At 41.3% G+C, this 16,297-nt stretch overlaps 1 protein-coding gene across 2 annotated transcripts in view; it reads right to left on the bottom strand.

Annotated features, from left to right (window-relative positions):
- vps50 (VPS50 subunit of EARP/GARPII complex) overlaps window positions 1-16,297 on the bottom strand; it is a 116,462-nt gene that overhangs the window by 26,959 nt on the left and 73,206 nt on the right. Inside the window, exons 20-23 of one of the 2 annotated variants that reach the window (XM_005728723.1) lie at window positions 15,760-15,866; window positions 14,659-14,780; window positions 9,959-10,036; window positions 9,408-9,488 (exon numbers count right to left, since the gene is read on the bottom strand). In XM_005728723.1, the coding sequence (XP_005728780.1) occupies window positions 9,408-9,488; window positions 9,959-10,036; window positions 14,659-14,780; window positions 15,760-15,866 (388 nt within the window). The remainder of the gene's footprint in view (window positions 1-9,407; window positions 9,489-9,958; window positions 10,037-14,658; window positions 14,781-15,759; window positions 15,867-16,297) is intronic. The other variant, XM_005728724.1, reaches the window with a different exon arrangement.

Genomic DNA, 16,297 nt, shown 5'->3' with positions numbered 1-16,297 from the left:
TGACCTGGTCATGCTATTGGCCATAAAAATAAAATGATGCAATGCTTTTCTAAAGGTATGTAGGTCTGAAAATACTAGTTATTTTAGTTTATTGCTAGGCTGTTGCTGGGCAACATGTATAATTCGGTTTTAGTGAATATAAATGAGACATTACTGTCATGAGATTAAAATTATGGGATGTTTTCATAAGGGAATATAATTGCATAAAGGCAAAAAAGGCCTTTTTATACTGTTGCAAGGTGATTTCCAAGAAATCTGCCATAATATATGATGCATAAATTAAATTTTTTTAGATGCAATTGTCATGAAATAAATATTACATCGTGCTTTTATAAGGTGTTATAGGTGCATAAATGTAAAAAGAAAAAAGGTCATTTTAGCCTGTTGATTTGTGGTTGCTAGGCATAATATTTGACGTAGATACAGTCCATCAGTGACCGAAGACGTACCCGTGTGCCAAGTTTGGTTGCTCAACTGCTGAACGTTTAGGAGGAGTTGGCAGACAAAGAAACAAACGCACAGACAGATTTTGTGTATTACAGTAAGATGAGTGTAACTTAGACTGCTCATGCAACAAGAATAACCTTTCAGTCATCTTTCAGCATTCTATAATTTCATATATCACCTCTCTATTATGAACTTATGAGGACAGCAATGTGGCCGTGAATAGTTTCAGCTCTTATTAATAACTGACATTTAAATTCTTATGTGAAAACAAAATGTACTTACTGTATTAGTTTTAGTTTTAACTTCTAATAACGTCATTTATGAAAGTATAATTAATAATCGGCAATAATTAAGTTATAAGACCTTTCATTATCTCTAGCCCAGTGCAACACTTTATACAGTTTACTGAGTGATGATTAAAGATAAAAATGGTTAAAGTTCACCAGTGGGACGTGAACAAGAATTTGAATTCTTCAGTATTAAAGAAAAAAGAAATATCTACGTAAGTGTCTAAATTCTTAGTATAATCTCAAGCAGCATAATGGGGCCAAAAAGCAGGAGTGGAGCGAGAGAACAATTCCTTTCTTTGTGAGCTCACCGTGTTTTAATTATCTGTCTGGCACTTTGAAGTGGCCTTGAGTTAACAAAGCATTTTAAAACCTCTTACACTAAACGATGAGGAAAAGAAAAAACTTCCCTCTGACAGACAGTTTTGTTCTTTTGTTAGTTTGCCCTGGATTATTCCTAACAAAGTAACAGGCAAACGCACTAAACTAAACCAAACCTTCGACTTATGAGACGTTGATATGATTCTTATTAACTAAAGATTTTTTTTTTTTTAAACTAAAACATCAATTTGGTACAGGCACAATACAATTTCCCAAACCCAAAATTGAGGCCTTCCAATAGCTTGTTTTCATCTTCACTTTCCTATTACTGAAGACTAAGATGCACAAAACTGGAGACCTGAGTATTCATCATTTCACAACAACACAGATGGAAGAAATTCAGGACTTTTACTACTTTCCCTGGAAGAACAATGAGAGCTCCACTTTCCGTTCTGAAAGCAAGACCATCTTACAATTTGAACTGAACTCCTACAATAAGCAGCCGTTTGTCTCCAGAGTTCTCATGCACACCAAAAGAGCAGGGCAAGTGCTGGGCTGTATAAACACATGAAAATAATCAACAGTGCAATACTGCAGAATCCAGTTTTATTTATTATTGTGCCTTGGTACTGTGTAATATATCTCTTCTTCAGATAGACTTCAAAATTAGTATAATTTTTCAAAAAAAAAAGAAAAACAAACAAACTCCACAGCATTCAATATGTTCTTTGTAAATAATAAATAAATATACATGAAGTTTAAATTCTGTACTGACATTAAAATCCAAGTAATTGCAATGTTTTTTTAGTTTTTCTTGCAAAAGTACAAAAAAGACAGAAAATTCTCCCATTGCTGAAACCAATGTAAATGTCAAAGTTATGATGATGATAATGTGAACTTTGCTAACATCCAGTAGTTGAGAAAGAGCAGCTTGCCTAAATGTCCACCGTCCTCGAGGACCGGAGTATTCTCTGCAGAGACAAACGGCAAAACAAGTTTTGTTTCTGCCTGCGAGGCATTGACATCCTAATTGTTTCCCCATGTGGACCAACAGCATCATTAAATATGAAGACATCAAGCATCAAAGCCAGGCGCCGTTGTGCAATGAAACTGAGCAATGACGAGGCAGCTTCTAAAACTGAATATCCGGGGAGGGAATTCAAATCAGATAAGAAGCAAAGTTTTGACTAATACAGAAAATCAGGGATGCGGGAGAAGCTGGAAGGCTGTCGATCCCTGGTGTTTTCCCACTTACAGATCAAAGATGAGAGGGCTAAGATATTTAACCAGCTGAATACAATCCTTAATGATGACAGACAATTGTATCGACATATGCTTGTGAGTGTGAGATTCTGCTGTCTTATGATATCCCCATGGGATATATTACGCTATTTCTAAAACGTCTTGCAGGGTCAAGTGCCACTAAAGCCTTCTATCGATCAGGATGAACTGTTCTTCTCTGAAAAATACTGCGTTCTGCCAGGGGAAACATTTTGCCAGCCTCCTCTTATCTCATATTTGCAATTCCAACTTAACATAGCACCCTTACTATTGAACGCAAAATCACCCGAGTGCTTCGGTCTAGCAGTTTCCAAGCAACCCTACTGCATTTGTGCAGCACAGAAACAAACAATAGCTGCTGGCTTCCTTGTTTCTTCTAAACAGCCACAGCCAGTACTGCAGGCAAAGGATTTCACATGGCTCAACAAATTCTCTGGTATTCTGGATCACGGCCCACGTCTGGTGGATAATCTATTTGATTATTAGGTTTCCCTGCATGTCCATTGGGTGATTTATTAAGTAGCATAATTTTGGTTAGCAGTCTGAGCTAATTTTGCGGTGGGTATTGGAGGCGCTGTGTGTCCACAGCTGCAGACGTCTGAGAAGACGACTTTCTCACTGGAGAAAAACAAATATAAAACCCCCAAACATTTACGTCCCTGTTACACGTCCCTACAATATCTTCACACTTGAATGGTCAACACTGTCATCTCACAGCAAGAAAATCCTGGGTTGGAATCGTCCACTCAGCTGGGGCTTTTCTGTGTGGAGTTTGCGTGGTCTTCCTGTGCAGGAGATCACTCCAGTTACTCCGGTTTTCTCCCAGAGTCTGAAGACATGCATGTTAGTTGAACTTCCTAAATTGGCTGTAGGGTGTGTGCTTGTCTGCCTGTTTGCGTTTACTCTGTCATGGACTGGCGAGAGCGTGTGACAGCTTGGATAGTATCCAGTCCCCACACAACCCTGGACTGGACAGTCTTGCCTTTGGGTTTTTGAAACAAACAGCAGGTCTGGCAAGTTTAGCTTCCCAGCCGTTCAGCTGATCAAAGCTAACTGGTAAAAAAGACAAACTTAAACTTTTAAATAATATTCCCCTGGGGGAAAAAATAATAAACTGAATGGTACAGCACACTCTGACAACTTTGTAAATATGTAATAACACTTGTCGTGGAAGAAGCGTCACGCTGGGAGTCGAAAAGTGATCTCTCAGTTCAAGTGTCTCAATCTATCGTGATTGACTGCTCACTCCTCTCCAATCCATTCCATGGAGATTTATGGCCAAGTGGAACAGACTGTCTACCAGGCAATTACTGTCAAGTGGATCCTATTGCACCTCTTTGTCACTCTAATACTAGAAATTTGGTTCTGATTAGATGAATGTCAAATGGAATTAGGGCTTTAATTTATTTTGTGTGACACCGCCCATCCTCTCCAAGCCCATCTTTGAGAACTTCTTTTCCCACAGCTGCTGGTCTCTTCACCTTCTTTGGGATGGCAAAATTATCCATCTTACAGGAAGAAAAGGCTTTTGCTTGACGCGCTTTGGCTTAGAAAACTAGACATGAATATTATGCCTATTTCCAGGTCCACACTCTTCAACTCTATTACAGTAGCTTTATGTGATTTATGACTTGTAATAAGCCTCATTTGTCTATACTGGGTCTTAGTTATCTATTGACTGAAACAATTAGTTCTCCTCCTGTTGAGCCTACCCTCTCTTTGAACCAGCTTTCCTTTGATTGGCTGCCCCTCGCAAATGAAAGGTTTGAAAAGCAGTGGGTAGGAATTTGACGTTATTACATATATCTGCTCACTGTTATCATACAAAGAGTCAAGGCTAGTAAAACCTGATTGAAAATGAGGTTTCTGAGCAGCCTGAAACCCGACCCTTGAGCTCACAGGGATTACTTGTACATATGCTAATCTCATCATTTGAAACTTTGGCCATATTTAATATGAGCATCCACTATCCTAATAACACATATGACAAAAAAAATAACGAAAATTCTAATAGTTCAACTGAAACCAAAATAAAATGTGCGGCGCTTGGTGTTGGGAGTAAAGATAATGCAGCATATAAATCAAAAGATTTCAACCGAAGTGCATAATTTTGTTTATCGCCTTGTGCGTCACAGTGGGAGATGTGATGACGCTTTGGCAGAAGCTGACGAGACGTTTTAGACAGGAATCTGTGTTACTGTATCCGGGGGGATATACTGTCTCCTCATTGCAGCGGAGGAGCATGACCTGCAGCTGGGCCTATCAATAAAGTGTGTGTGTTTGTGTGTGTGCGCATGTTCAACTAAAACTCCAAGAAAACATCAATTCTTGCAATATCTTGACAGCTACAGTATAAACAGGAACACCATGGTGCTTAATAGTGATCTATAATCTTTGTCACATGGCACTCCCCCTTGGATTGTTGCATCATTAACAGTGCGAGACAGCAGGCTGCGACAGAGAGGCCAGCACGGACAATGACATGCCCTCGTGAGCGACGCACAACTAATGAGTGCGTTCAGTGTGCAGTGTGTGTGTATGGGTGAAAAAGAAATGTCGTTTGTGTGTGTGTGTGTGTGTGTGTGTGTGTGTGTGTGTGTGTGTGTGTGTGTGTGTGTGTGTGTGTGTGCGCATGTGCTTTTCATGACATATAACTTGCAAGTGTTGACTGTGCCAAGCCAGTATAAAAAAACCACAAAAACAACACGAGCTTAGGGGTTATCACTGTGATGCTGGGAGACACATATGAAGTCTGAGAAGTGAGTGGAAAGCATTCAGTGCTGTATAAACACCTTTGTGACAGTAGTACTATAAATCTGTAGACATGATCATTTGCTTGTTGAAGTTCTGAATGTTTTCTCGTTTTGTGTCTTAAGACTGATACTGATACCGATATTTGGTGACCCAAAACATCGATATTCCGATACATAGGCCGATACTTTTAGTTCTTCCAGACACAGGAAGTATAAACAGATCTACCAAACATGTTTTATCTGTTGTTATTTATTCTGCACGGATCAGCTGACTGTTGTGTTTGACGTAGTCCACATGCTAACAGGGAGGCTCCAGAGTGCTCTCTGGTGGACAAATTATGCAACACCAACACTTATAATTTTGTTAAAGGGTCTTTTTCACTCTCCTTTTATTTTTTTAAAGTTACATTTATCAGCTGCTATATATGTTTGATATGGAGAGATCTGAAAATATTGGCTAATATTGGCTGAAAATAACAAGCAGGTGCTAGTCAGTGCAGCTTTTTTAGGTACATTTCTACAAGCAAGCTAATGTCAGATTCGTGGTGCCAACACAGAAATGACCCGACTTCTCATTGTAGTTTCAGTGCCAAGCCCAAAAGAGCCATCGTCCCACCGTACTCGAAAGACGAAAACCCCATGATCAAGCTTATGGTCGCGCAAAGACATATCTAATCAATGTATCACGACTGAGGGTAGATGGTAGAAATCGAACGGGGAAAAAAGGGAAATAATTTTCGAGCTGTATGATCTTTTCTTCATCCCTGGATCGATGTGAGCAGTGTATACTCACTCAGAAGCACCAATAAACTGCAGGACAACAAGCAGTTGTTTGTGCTGAGAGCTGAGAGGCATGTAATCTCTGGTGCACAGCTGCTAAAGAGAACGAGGTGACAGGACAAACAGATGAGATGGAATGATAAAAATTGAAAGACGTGACGGCGAAACAGTTGCACAAATAAGTGCGATAAACCAGCGGACTGATTGAAAGATGAAGTACTGTTGGTTTGCGTAGGGAGATAAGTAAAAGGTTAGTCAACCCGGAGGTGGCTTTCCCATCATTTTGTTGCAAAAGGCAAGCCTTCGTCAGCTCTTCTCACAACATTGCCTGCAGCAACGGCTCTCAACAGCTGTCACAGCTGAACCTTCTGGCAGCGATAATATGGCTACTGATGGGGTTCATGACATTATTCTGATATGGCAAAGTCGTCTAACCTGCCCCAAGCAGTATCACCAAAGGAGGTGAATTTTTGCAAGTGAGAATTTTAAACAGACGATAATTCTACACAGCATCCAATTCCATTTCAATGAAATAGACCGTGCGTGTGATTAAACATTATGTAACAAGTGTTTTGCGTAATACAGCAACACATCCCTCCCACTCATGCTCCCTAGCCGCCCAACCTTTCAAACACTTTAAACAAAATAGTGAAAGTCCACAGTGAGTGGACTTGAAACAAAAAGTGTCAGAGCCAAGCTACCCGACAGGGTTTCAGAGAGGTAATCAAGAATATGAGAGGTAGAGAGATGGAACATAAACTAAGAGGTGATCTTTTACTTTCCCAGTGGAGTCCTAATTTACACCGAAGGCACGCTGTACCTGAGACCAGATGAGATGGAATCTCGCTGGTGCTCATATGGGACTCCGTGTCATTACGAGCACATTGGTTTTGGAATCAGACAGTTGCGATGGCAAATCAGGTGAACAAAACCGCAAGGATTCAGCAGCTCAATTGGCATGCAGTGTGCAATTAACTTTATAATGTGTTTACAAATGAGGTCTTCCCTGTCACGATCTCTGGAGTGTGTCAGTTTATGTATCTGTATGCAGGTAGAATAGTTTCTGTACTCTGTAGAAATGCATCAGCATGTTCACTGTGCGGTTAGGTTACCAATCTTTAAAAAACAAGATAGAGAAGGATTTATAGTCCGCCTCATCTAAGAGAACCAGCTTCTGCGAGATTTATGTGAGTAGGTCGTGATGTAAAACACAGAAGAGTTAAAGGAGAGCAAGACAAGGACGAAAAAAGAGACAAAATAGGGAGTGCTGTGTTAGTTTGGAATATAGGGCATTTTCCCAACATTAGATGATTTATTAAGATGAGCTAAAATAGCTTTGCATGAGACAAGATGGGCTGAAAGCATTTGCCACTACACTGGAGAAAGGATGGGAAGTTACAAAGCCAGACTGCATCGCTCCTCCAAGGTGGTTGGAAATGGCTCTTAATCAGGGGGCAAAGTGATATGATTTTGCTTATTTGAAATATGAATGCGCATCCGTGTGCTTTCGGGTTAGCACGCTTCTGTCTTCTGAGAGGACTCGTGGGCTCACAGAAACAGAAATGCCTCAGTGCAATTCGACTCAGTTCTTTTTGTTCTCTTTATCTCTCCGCTTTCAGTTTGTCTGTTTATCTGCGTCCATTTGATCAGCTGAAAAAGTGAGCACATCACCCGCAGCCTGTCTGATATTGGAAAACAGCTCACAGTTTACTCAGAAAAGTACTCAGGTGTAAATAGTCACTATTGGGCCCCCTGAAGGGAGAAAACATGCAGCAGCATACAACAATTTAAAGTTTAGATCTTTATTCTTTCCTCCGCCTTCATGATTCATAACTCTGTTTATTGCTTTTTGTTTTCTTCTTCTCGTCAGACCACCTCCAAACTGTGAAGCTATAGAGACTACAAGCAAGTAGCAAGAAAATTGCCATTATGGGGTTTTGTAAAACAAAGCAATAATGTGCTGCTAACTGTTGAGGGAAGAGAAAAAAAGAAGAGGAAAGTGAAAAAGAGAAAAGTGCCAATATTCTTGGGCTTTCGATGTATATTCAGTCCAAACCTTGCTGTTTCGGTGCAACAACCACAGTTCACAAAGGTGGAAAGATTTAAAGTTATTTTTCAAAACAAAATCCTGACACGACAGCCGTTGCTTTCCCCATTGACCAGCACGCAACCAAAGCTTTCTCCAAAGCAAATGATTTATAGCACTTGTACTAGAAGCAGACTGCAAAGAGAAACCAAGCAGGGTAAAGAACAGAAAGTTGTATCCTCAGCTTATTCACAAACACAGATTACCAGGTAAGGTAAGAAATCTGTATTTCTTTACCTAAATACACACTTACTAACACCTACTAACAAGTAGCTGCCTGTAGCTACATCACACCTGACATGACGCTTACTCGTTGTTACTTGAGTAACTCCAAAAGCACAGTGGGAGGCAGAGCTGTCAGTGATCAGGCTCCACTCCCGTGGAAGAAGTTCCTACTTTGGGTTTAGCTGGCAGACACCTTGGGTGTAAAACTTTACGATGAGGCCTACAGTAAAGGTTTGCTCAAGTGACCTAGAACCTTCCTTTAGCTTTGCTGTTTAGGCTGCTAGACAAAATATCATGAAGTACTGAACACATCTCCTCTACTTTGCTCTGCATACATTCATATGTGACTATTGCACTTCATTAGCGTTCAGTCTTTCTCTCTCCTGCAGTTTGGGCTTTTTCCTTCTCCGTCCTTGCTCTCTGTGTGTTTTCCATCAGTATCTGTGCCTCAGGAGCAACATGATCCTTATCTGTGGTTACTGTCCCTACCAGCCTGAAGGGAGTTTATAGTTATTTAGTTTGTTGTTTCTCTTCGGTCTTTGCCTCTTAGTTTTCCTCTAATGCTAATGAGTTGAGGCAGATGGTTGCCTTTCCCTAAGCCTCATCCTGCTGGAGATTTGGTCCACTGCAAAGGGAGTTTCTTCTCTCCACCACCACCAAATGCACGCTCACACGGGATTGTAGGGTTTCTTGCTATGATAATGCAAAACAGGCCACGAAAGGCATGCAAATAAAAGGCAGAAGCAAGAGATGACAGTTGTATGATCATGTAACAGGAGAGACAGACTGCAGAAAGACACATTATCAGGCAAAAGGTGGACTGCACCACACTAATTGTCACTATGTAATATCACAGTGAGGAGCAGCGCTAGAGAGCCCTAATGGAATAACACACATATCCACCCTGGCCTGCCCATTTAAACAGAGGGAGGTGTACACGAGTCTGAGTGACCACCGGCCAGATAATGATGACCCATAATGCATGTTGTGACACCGGCTGTGGGCTCTCTAAACAATGAGACCACACGTACAGCATGGTCAGTACGGACAGAATGGATGGCCAAAAAGTGAGAGGAGCGACATTAAGAGGAAAGAGGTGCATAAGGATGGGAGGACAGAGGCGTGAGATGGTGTGTCAGAAAATGAGACAGACAATGAGATAATGCACGCTGGTAAAAGAGTGAACAGAAGAGAAGGTGAAAGAGGAAGAGCGAGACGCAGTCTTACCATATCAATGAGGCTCTCCTGGATCCGGTTCAGTGTGGTTCTCAGTCTGCTGCTGATAAGGCCCAGACCTGATGACTCATACTGTAGAATAGACACAGACACACACACAGAGTGAGTGTTTGAAATGTGCACAAAAATCTTCCCTCTATAAGAACACACACTTCAACAGAGTGTAAAAATCACGCTCACACCGGGACATCTGCTCTCATCTCACGTAGTCAGAGACAAAAGAGACTTCGCTTTCTGCTTCTAGCCAACTCTAATCCTAAAGAGGGAGGAGCAGCTGGGAAGAACCAACATCAACAATCAGACAATCACGCTGACAACAGAAGGTGACAGACAGAGCTCAGAGAAAAACGAAGCGGAGAGGGTGAAAGCGAAGAAACCTCAATGCAAATGCTTCTGAAATCACTCCGAGATGTGCTCGATGTCGCCTGTGAAAGCAAATCGCGCACATCTTAAGGGCTTGAAAACAACCACACCACACATGCTGGATTCTCTAAGCAGCACAACCGTGAAGTAGTCAGAACACTTCAGGTTGTGCCTCTTACCAAGCAGGCAGGGCCCACAACCCTGGCGGTGCCCGCCTCTCTGCTGCCGTGAGCTTGCAAAGATGGGCTTGGGACGGGCTTACGGATGACGAACGGATAGCAAGAAAGGAAGAACAAAAAGCAAAAGCTTCAAATTAAAGACTCTGGAAGAAGAAAACACAACTAGAAAAAAAAAACAGAAATATGAAAGCAAACAAACATAATTCGATTAAATGAAGTAGTAAGTGGAATTTTTCTGTTCACAAACTTTTTAAGTTTTCCATTTATGACCAGCAGGAGCGTAGTAAACCGGGACTCATCAGTTTGTAGTGTGTAGCAGCTGAACATGCAGAGAGGTGGCATTGTGAAAACCCGATGCCCCTTTAATCTCACTTAGTTTAGTAACATCTTAGAATTAAGTGTCACTGCTGTGCGTGTCCTTCTTGCTTTTTGTTTAAGCTACAAATACCAACAGACCAAATGTTCACAGACCGCCTTGTATAAAAACTCCATGAGATGTTTTGTTGAAACTGAACTTCTTTTTCACATATTAAATGGGATGAAATGTCTAGTTAAAAATCTTTACATTGACACAAAGGGCAGTTTCACTGCTTTTGGCCCAACTGAAATCAAAGGCGGTTGTATGTGTGTGGCATCCCTGACCTTGATAGTCAGTGACAGACTTTAAAAAGCTCTCAGGTTGTTCATATTGCTTTTAGAAACTTTTAAACACATGGAAGGGCATCAGGAGGAAAAACACACATCTAGTAGTTGTCGATGTCAGCGTGGGTTTGAGATACATGCTGTTTGGCAGAGGCTGTTCAGTGACCATTGTTTAGGTAGGAGGAAGTAGAAGTGACAGTTTTTGGGATGTAGGGTTTTTTTTGGCTTCAGTTTTGAAGATTCTGGTGCAGTCGGGCGTCGTTTGGTTTTATTGTAGGCCACAGGTGAGAGTCTGTACTGCTGCACAAGATAAATAACATCCAGTACGAGTGGCAGCTAGGAGTTGAGAGTGAACCACTTTTTCATTTCAGTAGGCAGCCTTTACCCCCGACCATTTCTGCCATCGTTACTCAAAATGAAAATATTCTATTGTCTCCATTTGACTTCCATCTTTCAATTCACACCTCTTTTTGCCCTTTTCGTACTATAGCCCTCCACGGCGTCTTCCCAGAGCTAAAACCGAAGATTTTTCCCCCCCTTGAGGTTCAGCTTTCTACAATTTTCAAACATTAATCACTTTTCTCAAAACTGTGTTAGCAAATCTGCCTGTCACAGCCCCTGGAGCAGAAAACCCGGCTACTATTGACGACGGAGAATCTGCGAGCAGGGCGCATAATACATCTTTAGCATGTGTGACACCGTCAAAAGTGCGGCTTGCCTTAACAAGGCAAACACACGCAGATAATGAGTGTATTTACCCTTTTGAATATTAATGCCACACATTACTCTTCAAGTGGGGGAGTCAAGCAGGCCCATCTTGATTCCAGCTGTGTAAGGAGAGCAGAGCCTATAGGTCAAAACGCCAGCGTATGTGACTAGCAATTTCCAGGAGCTTTTTAAAGATTCATGGGGACATTAGCATTTAGCTGTCGGTGGCTCTTCAAGTGAGACCATTAATGAAAACGGCTGGGTTCATGAAGTGACACTTTGAGGTCTAGAGTGGATGCGGTGGATAAATAGTGGCGGTAAAAGTTACAGAGTGATGCAAACAGAGAGTGAAAATGACACGGGAAGATGGTGAGAGTAACAAGCATGAAGAAGAAAAATTAGATTAAGCTTTTGGGAATGTAGACGGTAGAAAGAAATGGCTGAAGGAGCCGGCTTAAGCAACAAAAAAATGATATACGCTTAAAGACAAGGTAGGCAATGATACTGAGAGGCTGACATATTCTGCATCGGTGACAGTGACCCACTGACAACTTATCAACTCTCAACTTTTCCTCATTTCTCCTTGACACACACACGCACGCACGCCAATAATCCGAGTTGGAGGGGCCCCCGTGGAGCTTTCATCCCCGTTATCTCTTCCACCTCAACGGGATAGAAGTCATTTTGTTGCCATCATTATTGCATCCCTGAGGGTGATACTGACACAAATGCTGTTTTCTTCTTTCTTTGTGAGGCACAGTATAAATGACATAATAGCCTTTAGATTGAGTGGAGGGACCGGGCTCGCAGACTGCATCCTATCGTTCAGCTTGAATTTTTACTGTGAGACAGACAGTAATGAGAAAAGATGGAAGCGGTGGTTATTTCACATCTCACTGTATATCATCTAATAAACATTAAAAAAAAAGAAATAATAAATGCAGGCAATCTCCATAAAGCACCTTACTACTGATGCAGCAGAAGTAATAATAAGCAATTTGTGTCAAGAAGTTATATTCTGGAGCTTTGGAAATGAGTGTGAAGGTAATTTCACAACAACAGAACATCTACACTGCGACCGCAGACGCAGTCGGCATTACAATGAGCAAAAACAAAAATTCTTGATTACTTATGAGGTTTACTTAACTCACAAGATTATACTTTTTCCCCCCAGCTTGTCCCTGTTTCATCTTTTTTTTTTTTTTAATTTGCCATTATTGGGAAAGACATTCAGATGCATCCGGAACAATCAGAAAACAGCAGTCAATGAGGCAACCGTGGAAGCGCCAAAAATAAATGCAGTTCCTGGAGTGGCCTCTTGAGTCTGTCTCCAAAAGTGAGTTAAGCAACACAGACTTCCATCAATTTTCTGCCACTTATCCGAGTCTGGGTCACGGGAGCAGCAGCGTAAGCAGATACCCCCAGCTGTCTTTTCTAGCATCAAGCCAGCCCAGATATATAACCCTGCCAGCATATCCTGAGTTTGCCCACAGGACATCTTCCCCATGGCAGATGACTGACACACCTTTCAATGTGAAGGAGTAGCAGCTCTACTCTAAGCTACCGAGCTCACCGTCCCATCTCTAAGAGAGAGCCCTACTAACCTTCAGAGGAAGCTTGTTTCTGCTGCTTGTATCAGCGATCTCATTCTTTTAGACCATAGGTGAGGGCAGAATGGAGATCGACCAATAAATTGACAGCTTCGCTTTCACACCCAGCTCTGTTTTCTGTACAACAGACTGATACCGCTTCTGTATCACTGCAGATAATACATCAGTCAATCTTTTTGTCTTTTTCTCCTGCTCCGCTCTCTCCATCACTTGTGAATGAACTTCATCGCTTGCGACAGAAATTCCTGCCTGACCAGGGATAGGTATTGGGGGTTTTTTTCCAGTTAATGATCATGCTTTCAGACTTTGGAGGTGCTGATTCTTTTTCCCAGTTTTCTCACAAAAACAGAGAAGTGACAGAGTCTGACGCTTGGCTGCGACTCCAAAGTTTTCAAAAAAGTGACGATTGCCCTCCTGCTATCTAATTGTCTTAAATATCGAGAGTACAAAACTGTTAACAGGAGAATATGTGGGGGGAAAGAGAGTGAGAGACAGTCAGTGTTTGAGTTTTAATCACTCATCTGCTGTACATAAACAGCGCAGGCACAATCTGACCTAAATGAAAGTATCTTATTGCTGCTTTATAATTGTAGGGTCTTTAGTTTACAGTATGAACTGACTGTTGTTGTGCTATATAAATACAGCTGAATTGAATTGAACTGAAATTTTAACCCAAAAACCAAAATTAACAGCATTAAAAACATATTTACTGCTTAGTACGTTTGTGAGGTTTTATCTGACAAATATTCTGGCTTCCTGATTAACCAGCCTGTCCATAAAGTCTATCCTTTCATTTTAGTGGGTAAAATTATAGCATTTCATTGATTTAGTACTAAGCACTAACTAGCATGCATGTTGTGTAGTTTGGAGATCTAACTTGCTAACCAAGCAAGCAGGTATTACCCTCTGGTTTTAAACCTTTATTTTAGGAAAGATGGGGCAACAACACATGCTCATCTTTTATTCCACAGAAGGTGTTCTTTAGAGTATTGAATGATAAAACTACAGACACGGAGTTTAAAACCATGCCAAAACAATCCACTAAAGATTTATTGTGTATTAGAGTTTAGTTTGACATCCTTCAGCTTGCAGAACTGCTTGACAACATCTGGGCATGGAGGGGGTCAATTCAATTTTGTAATAGCTTTCACAAAGGTTTGCAAAACTTTTAGTTCCTCCACACTAGACCATCAGGCTTTTTTTTCCTTTATGGCATCCTGTAGATAGTGATTCAGATCAGGGCTCTGGGAAGGTCATAATCTTTCTTCCTGGGCAAAATTTAGTTGAACGGGGCGGACGGTATGCTTCAGGAGACTAACTTGGTGAGATATCCACTTCTGTTCACTGCATCATCTTTTGGCTTTTTCACTGCAAAGTTCATGATTTCATCAATAAACAAATTCCCGTGCACGGTCATAAGAAAAACATCAGACACTGCCCCCACTGTGTTTGTGCTTCTTAGAAGTTGAAAATATTTATTTAGGGTTGTTTTCTGAGGATCAAATCGATGTCTGTAACTTTTTTAAACTGATTTTATTTTTTAAACGAGCGGGAAATTTGCTGTACAAATACTTTCCAGAGCCAATAAATGCAAAAATGCCACATCGAAAATGGGCTGAGTCACAAGGTTTTGCTTCAAGGGTCTTTTATTGGCTAGCAAATGTTCGTTTTTTCATTAGTCTTCAGTATAAACACTCGATGTGATAGACAAAACACCACGATGATGAAGGAATACTGTACCATGTCGTTGCGTCCAAAGAAAGTGTACACAGCGTAAAGGTAGTAGTCGAAAAGCTGTGAAACGCAGTGGATGACGTCAAAGGCAATTGGCTTCAAAATGTTCATCATCTGCATGTACTTTCCTTTAGGGAGAGGAGACAAAGACGTAACAGTTAGATCTGAGTACAATGGAAGCTTTGTGTCGAGTGCTGTGTGTGACACAGAGGGCATCCATACTGTTCTTTAGCACCGTGAAACCCAGCATCACTTTACACAGAATGAAATGGCGCTGTACTTGAGTAAATTTTGAAGGAGATTAAACGGGTTAAACTACTGTAAGTTAATCGTGGTTGAACCATATCCTTTTTGGGAAGGACAACAGCATGAGCATATTGCATTTGCATACAAATTGCAAGGATTTAATTCAGCAGAAAGGTAATAAAGGCAATAACTACAGAGGTACAGGGGTGTAACAAGGTTACCATTGACTCAGAACTGATGTATGGAAGAATAAAAAAAAGAAGAAATAAACTCAATCTAGCTGGCTTTGCTACCCAGGCAGCACTATTTCTCCCACACTCTCATTTTTCACACCCTTTCCCTTAAATTCTGCACCAAGAACTCAGGGAGCAATCGAACTCCATCAAAGTCCAGCAGAGACTGAATTAGAAGTGATTGTATGGAATCAAACTTTGGGGGTCTTTTTTCTTGCTGCAAGTTTTTCCACGTGGCTCTAAATCAATATTATGTAGCGTGTGACAAAATACGGTTCTATGCGCAGTCAAGCCAAAACAGCAAAGATAGCTCCTCCTCTCTAAAATCACATTATGAGGGTACATCATCAGACTCTTTTCTCATGTCTTTAGAGCTACGTCACATATTTATACATGTAAGCAGTTCTTTGGAAACAGAAGGCAGGAACTCAGGGCGAAGGTTAACCACTATTAGTGCAGTTCAGTCATGCAGATGTGGAGCGTGCCAATTGCAGTATTTTGCAGGCTTTAATGATGAATAAATGAAACTCTCAGAAGGCCAGAGAGGACACACTGTCTGGACACCTCGCAAGCAGAGGTTAGTCATCAATGAGAGTGTGTGCGTGCGTTGTGTGTTTCCAGGACTCACCAACAAGCCGGATGACGTTGAGCGTGGTGTTGGTGAGAATTGGTGCGTTGGTCTTATTGAGGTTGTAGTCGGACTTCTTCTTGGTTCTCATGGTTTCTCGGGGTACGCTGGTGGCAGAGTCAGAGAAAGTAGGTCAGAACCATGAGGAAAAAGAGACTTGCTAATACGTGTCAACATCATTAATCCCCTGAAATGATAGGGCCAGGTGCAAAGCCTTCACTGTGGGTCACAGTTCTTGTAATTGATCAATCAGAACCCATTTCACAACACAGGAAATGGGACCCCAGTGGTGAAGTCTCAGAACTGGTGATCCTGAAGCACCAGACCCTGACACGGAGCTCGCCAAGCCATATTAGCCAGCAATGATTACATGGGCAGAAATCATTACATGGTCTGTCTCATTTCTGCGACTATATGAGCCCTTACATAATTAAGCACTAGTAATTCCTGCCTATAAGAACAGGAAATAAGGATTTTAGTGATCGTGGACTAATGTCAGGTGAGTACACGCGAGGAACTAAAAAGCATAAAATAATAC

The sequence above is a fragment of the Pundamilia nyererei genome, unplaced genomic scaffold (assembly GCF_000239375.1).
Source record: "Pundamilia nyererei isolate P.nyererei 1_Seehausen unplaced genomic scaffold, PunNye1.0 scaffold00030, whole genome shotgun sequence".
Lineage (NCBI taxonomy): Eukaryota > Metazoa > Chordata > Actinopteri > Cichliformes > Cichlidae > Pundamilia > Pundamilia nyererei.
Note: the sequence above shows the minus strand (reverse complement) of the source record. Positions and strands in the feature narration are given on the sequence as shown.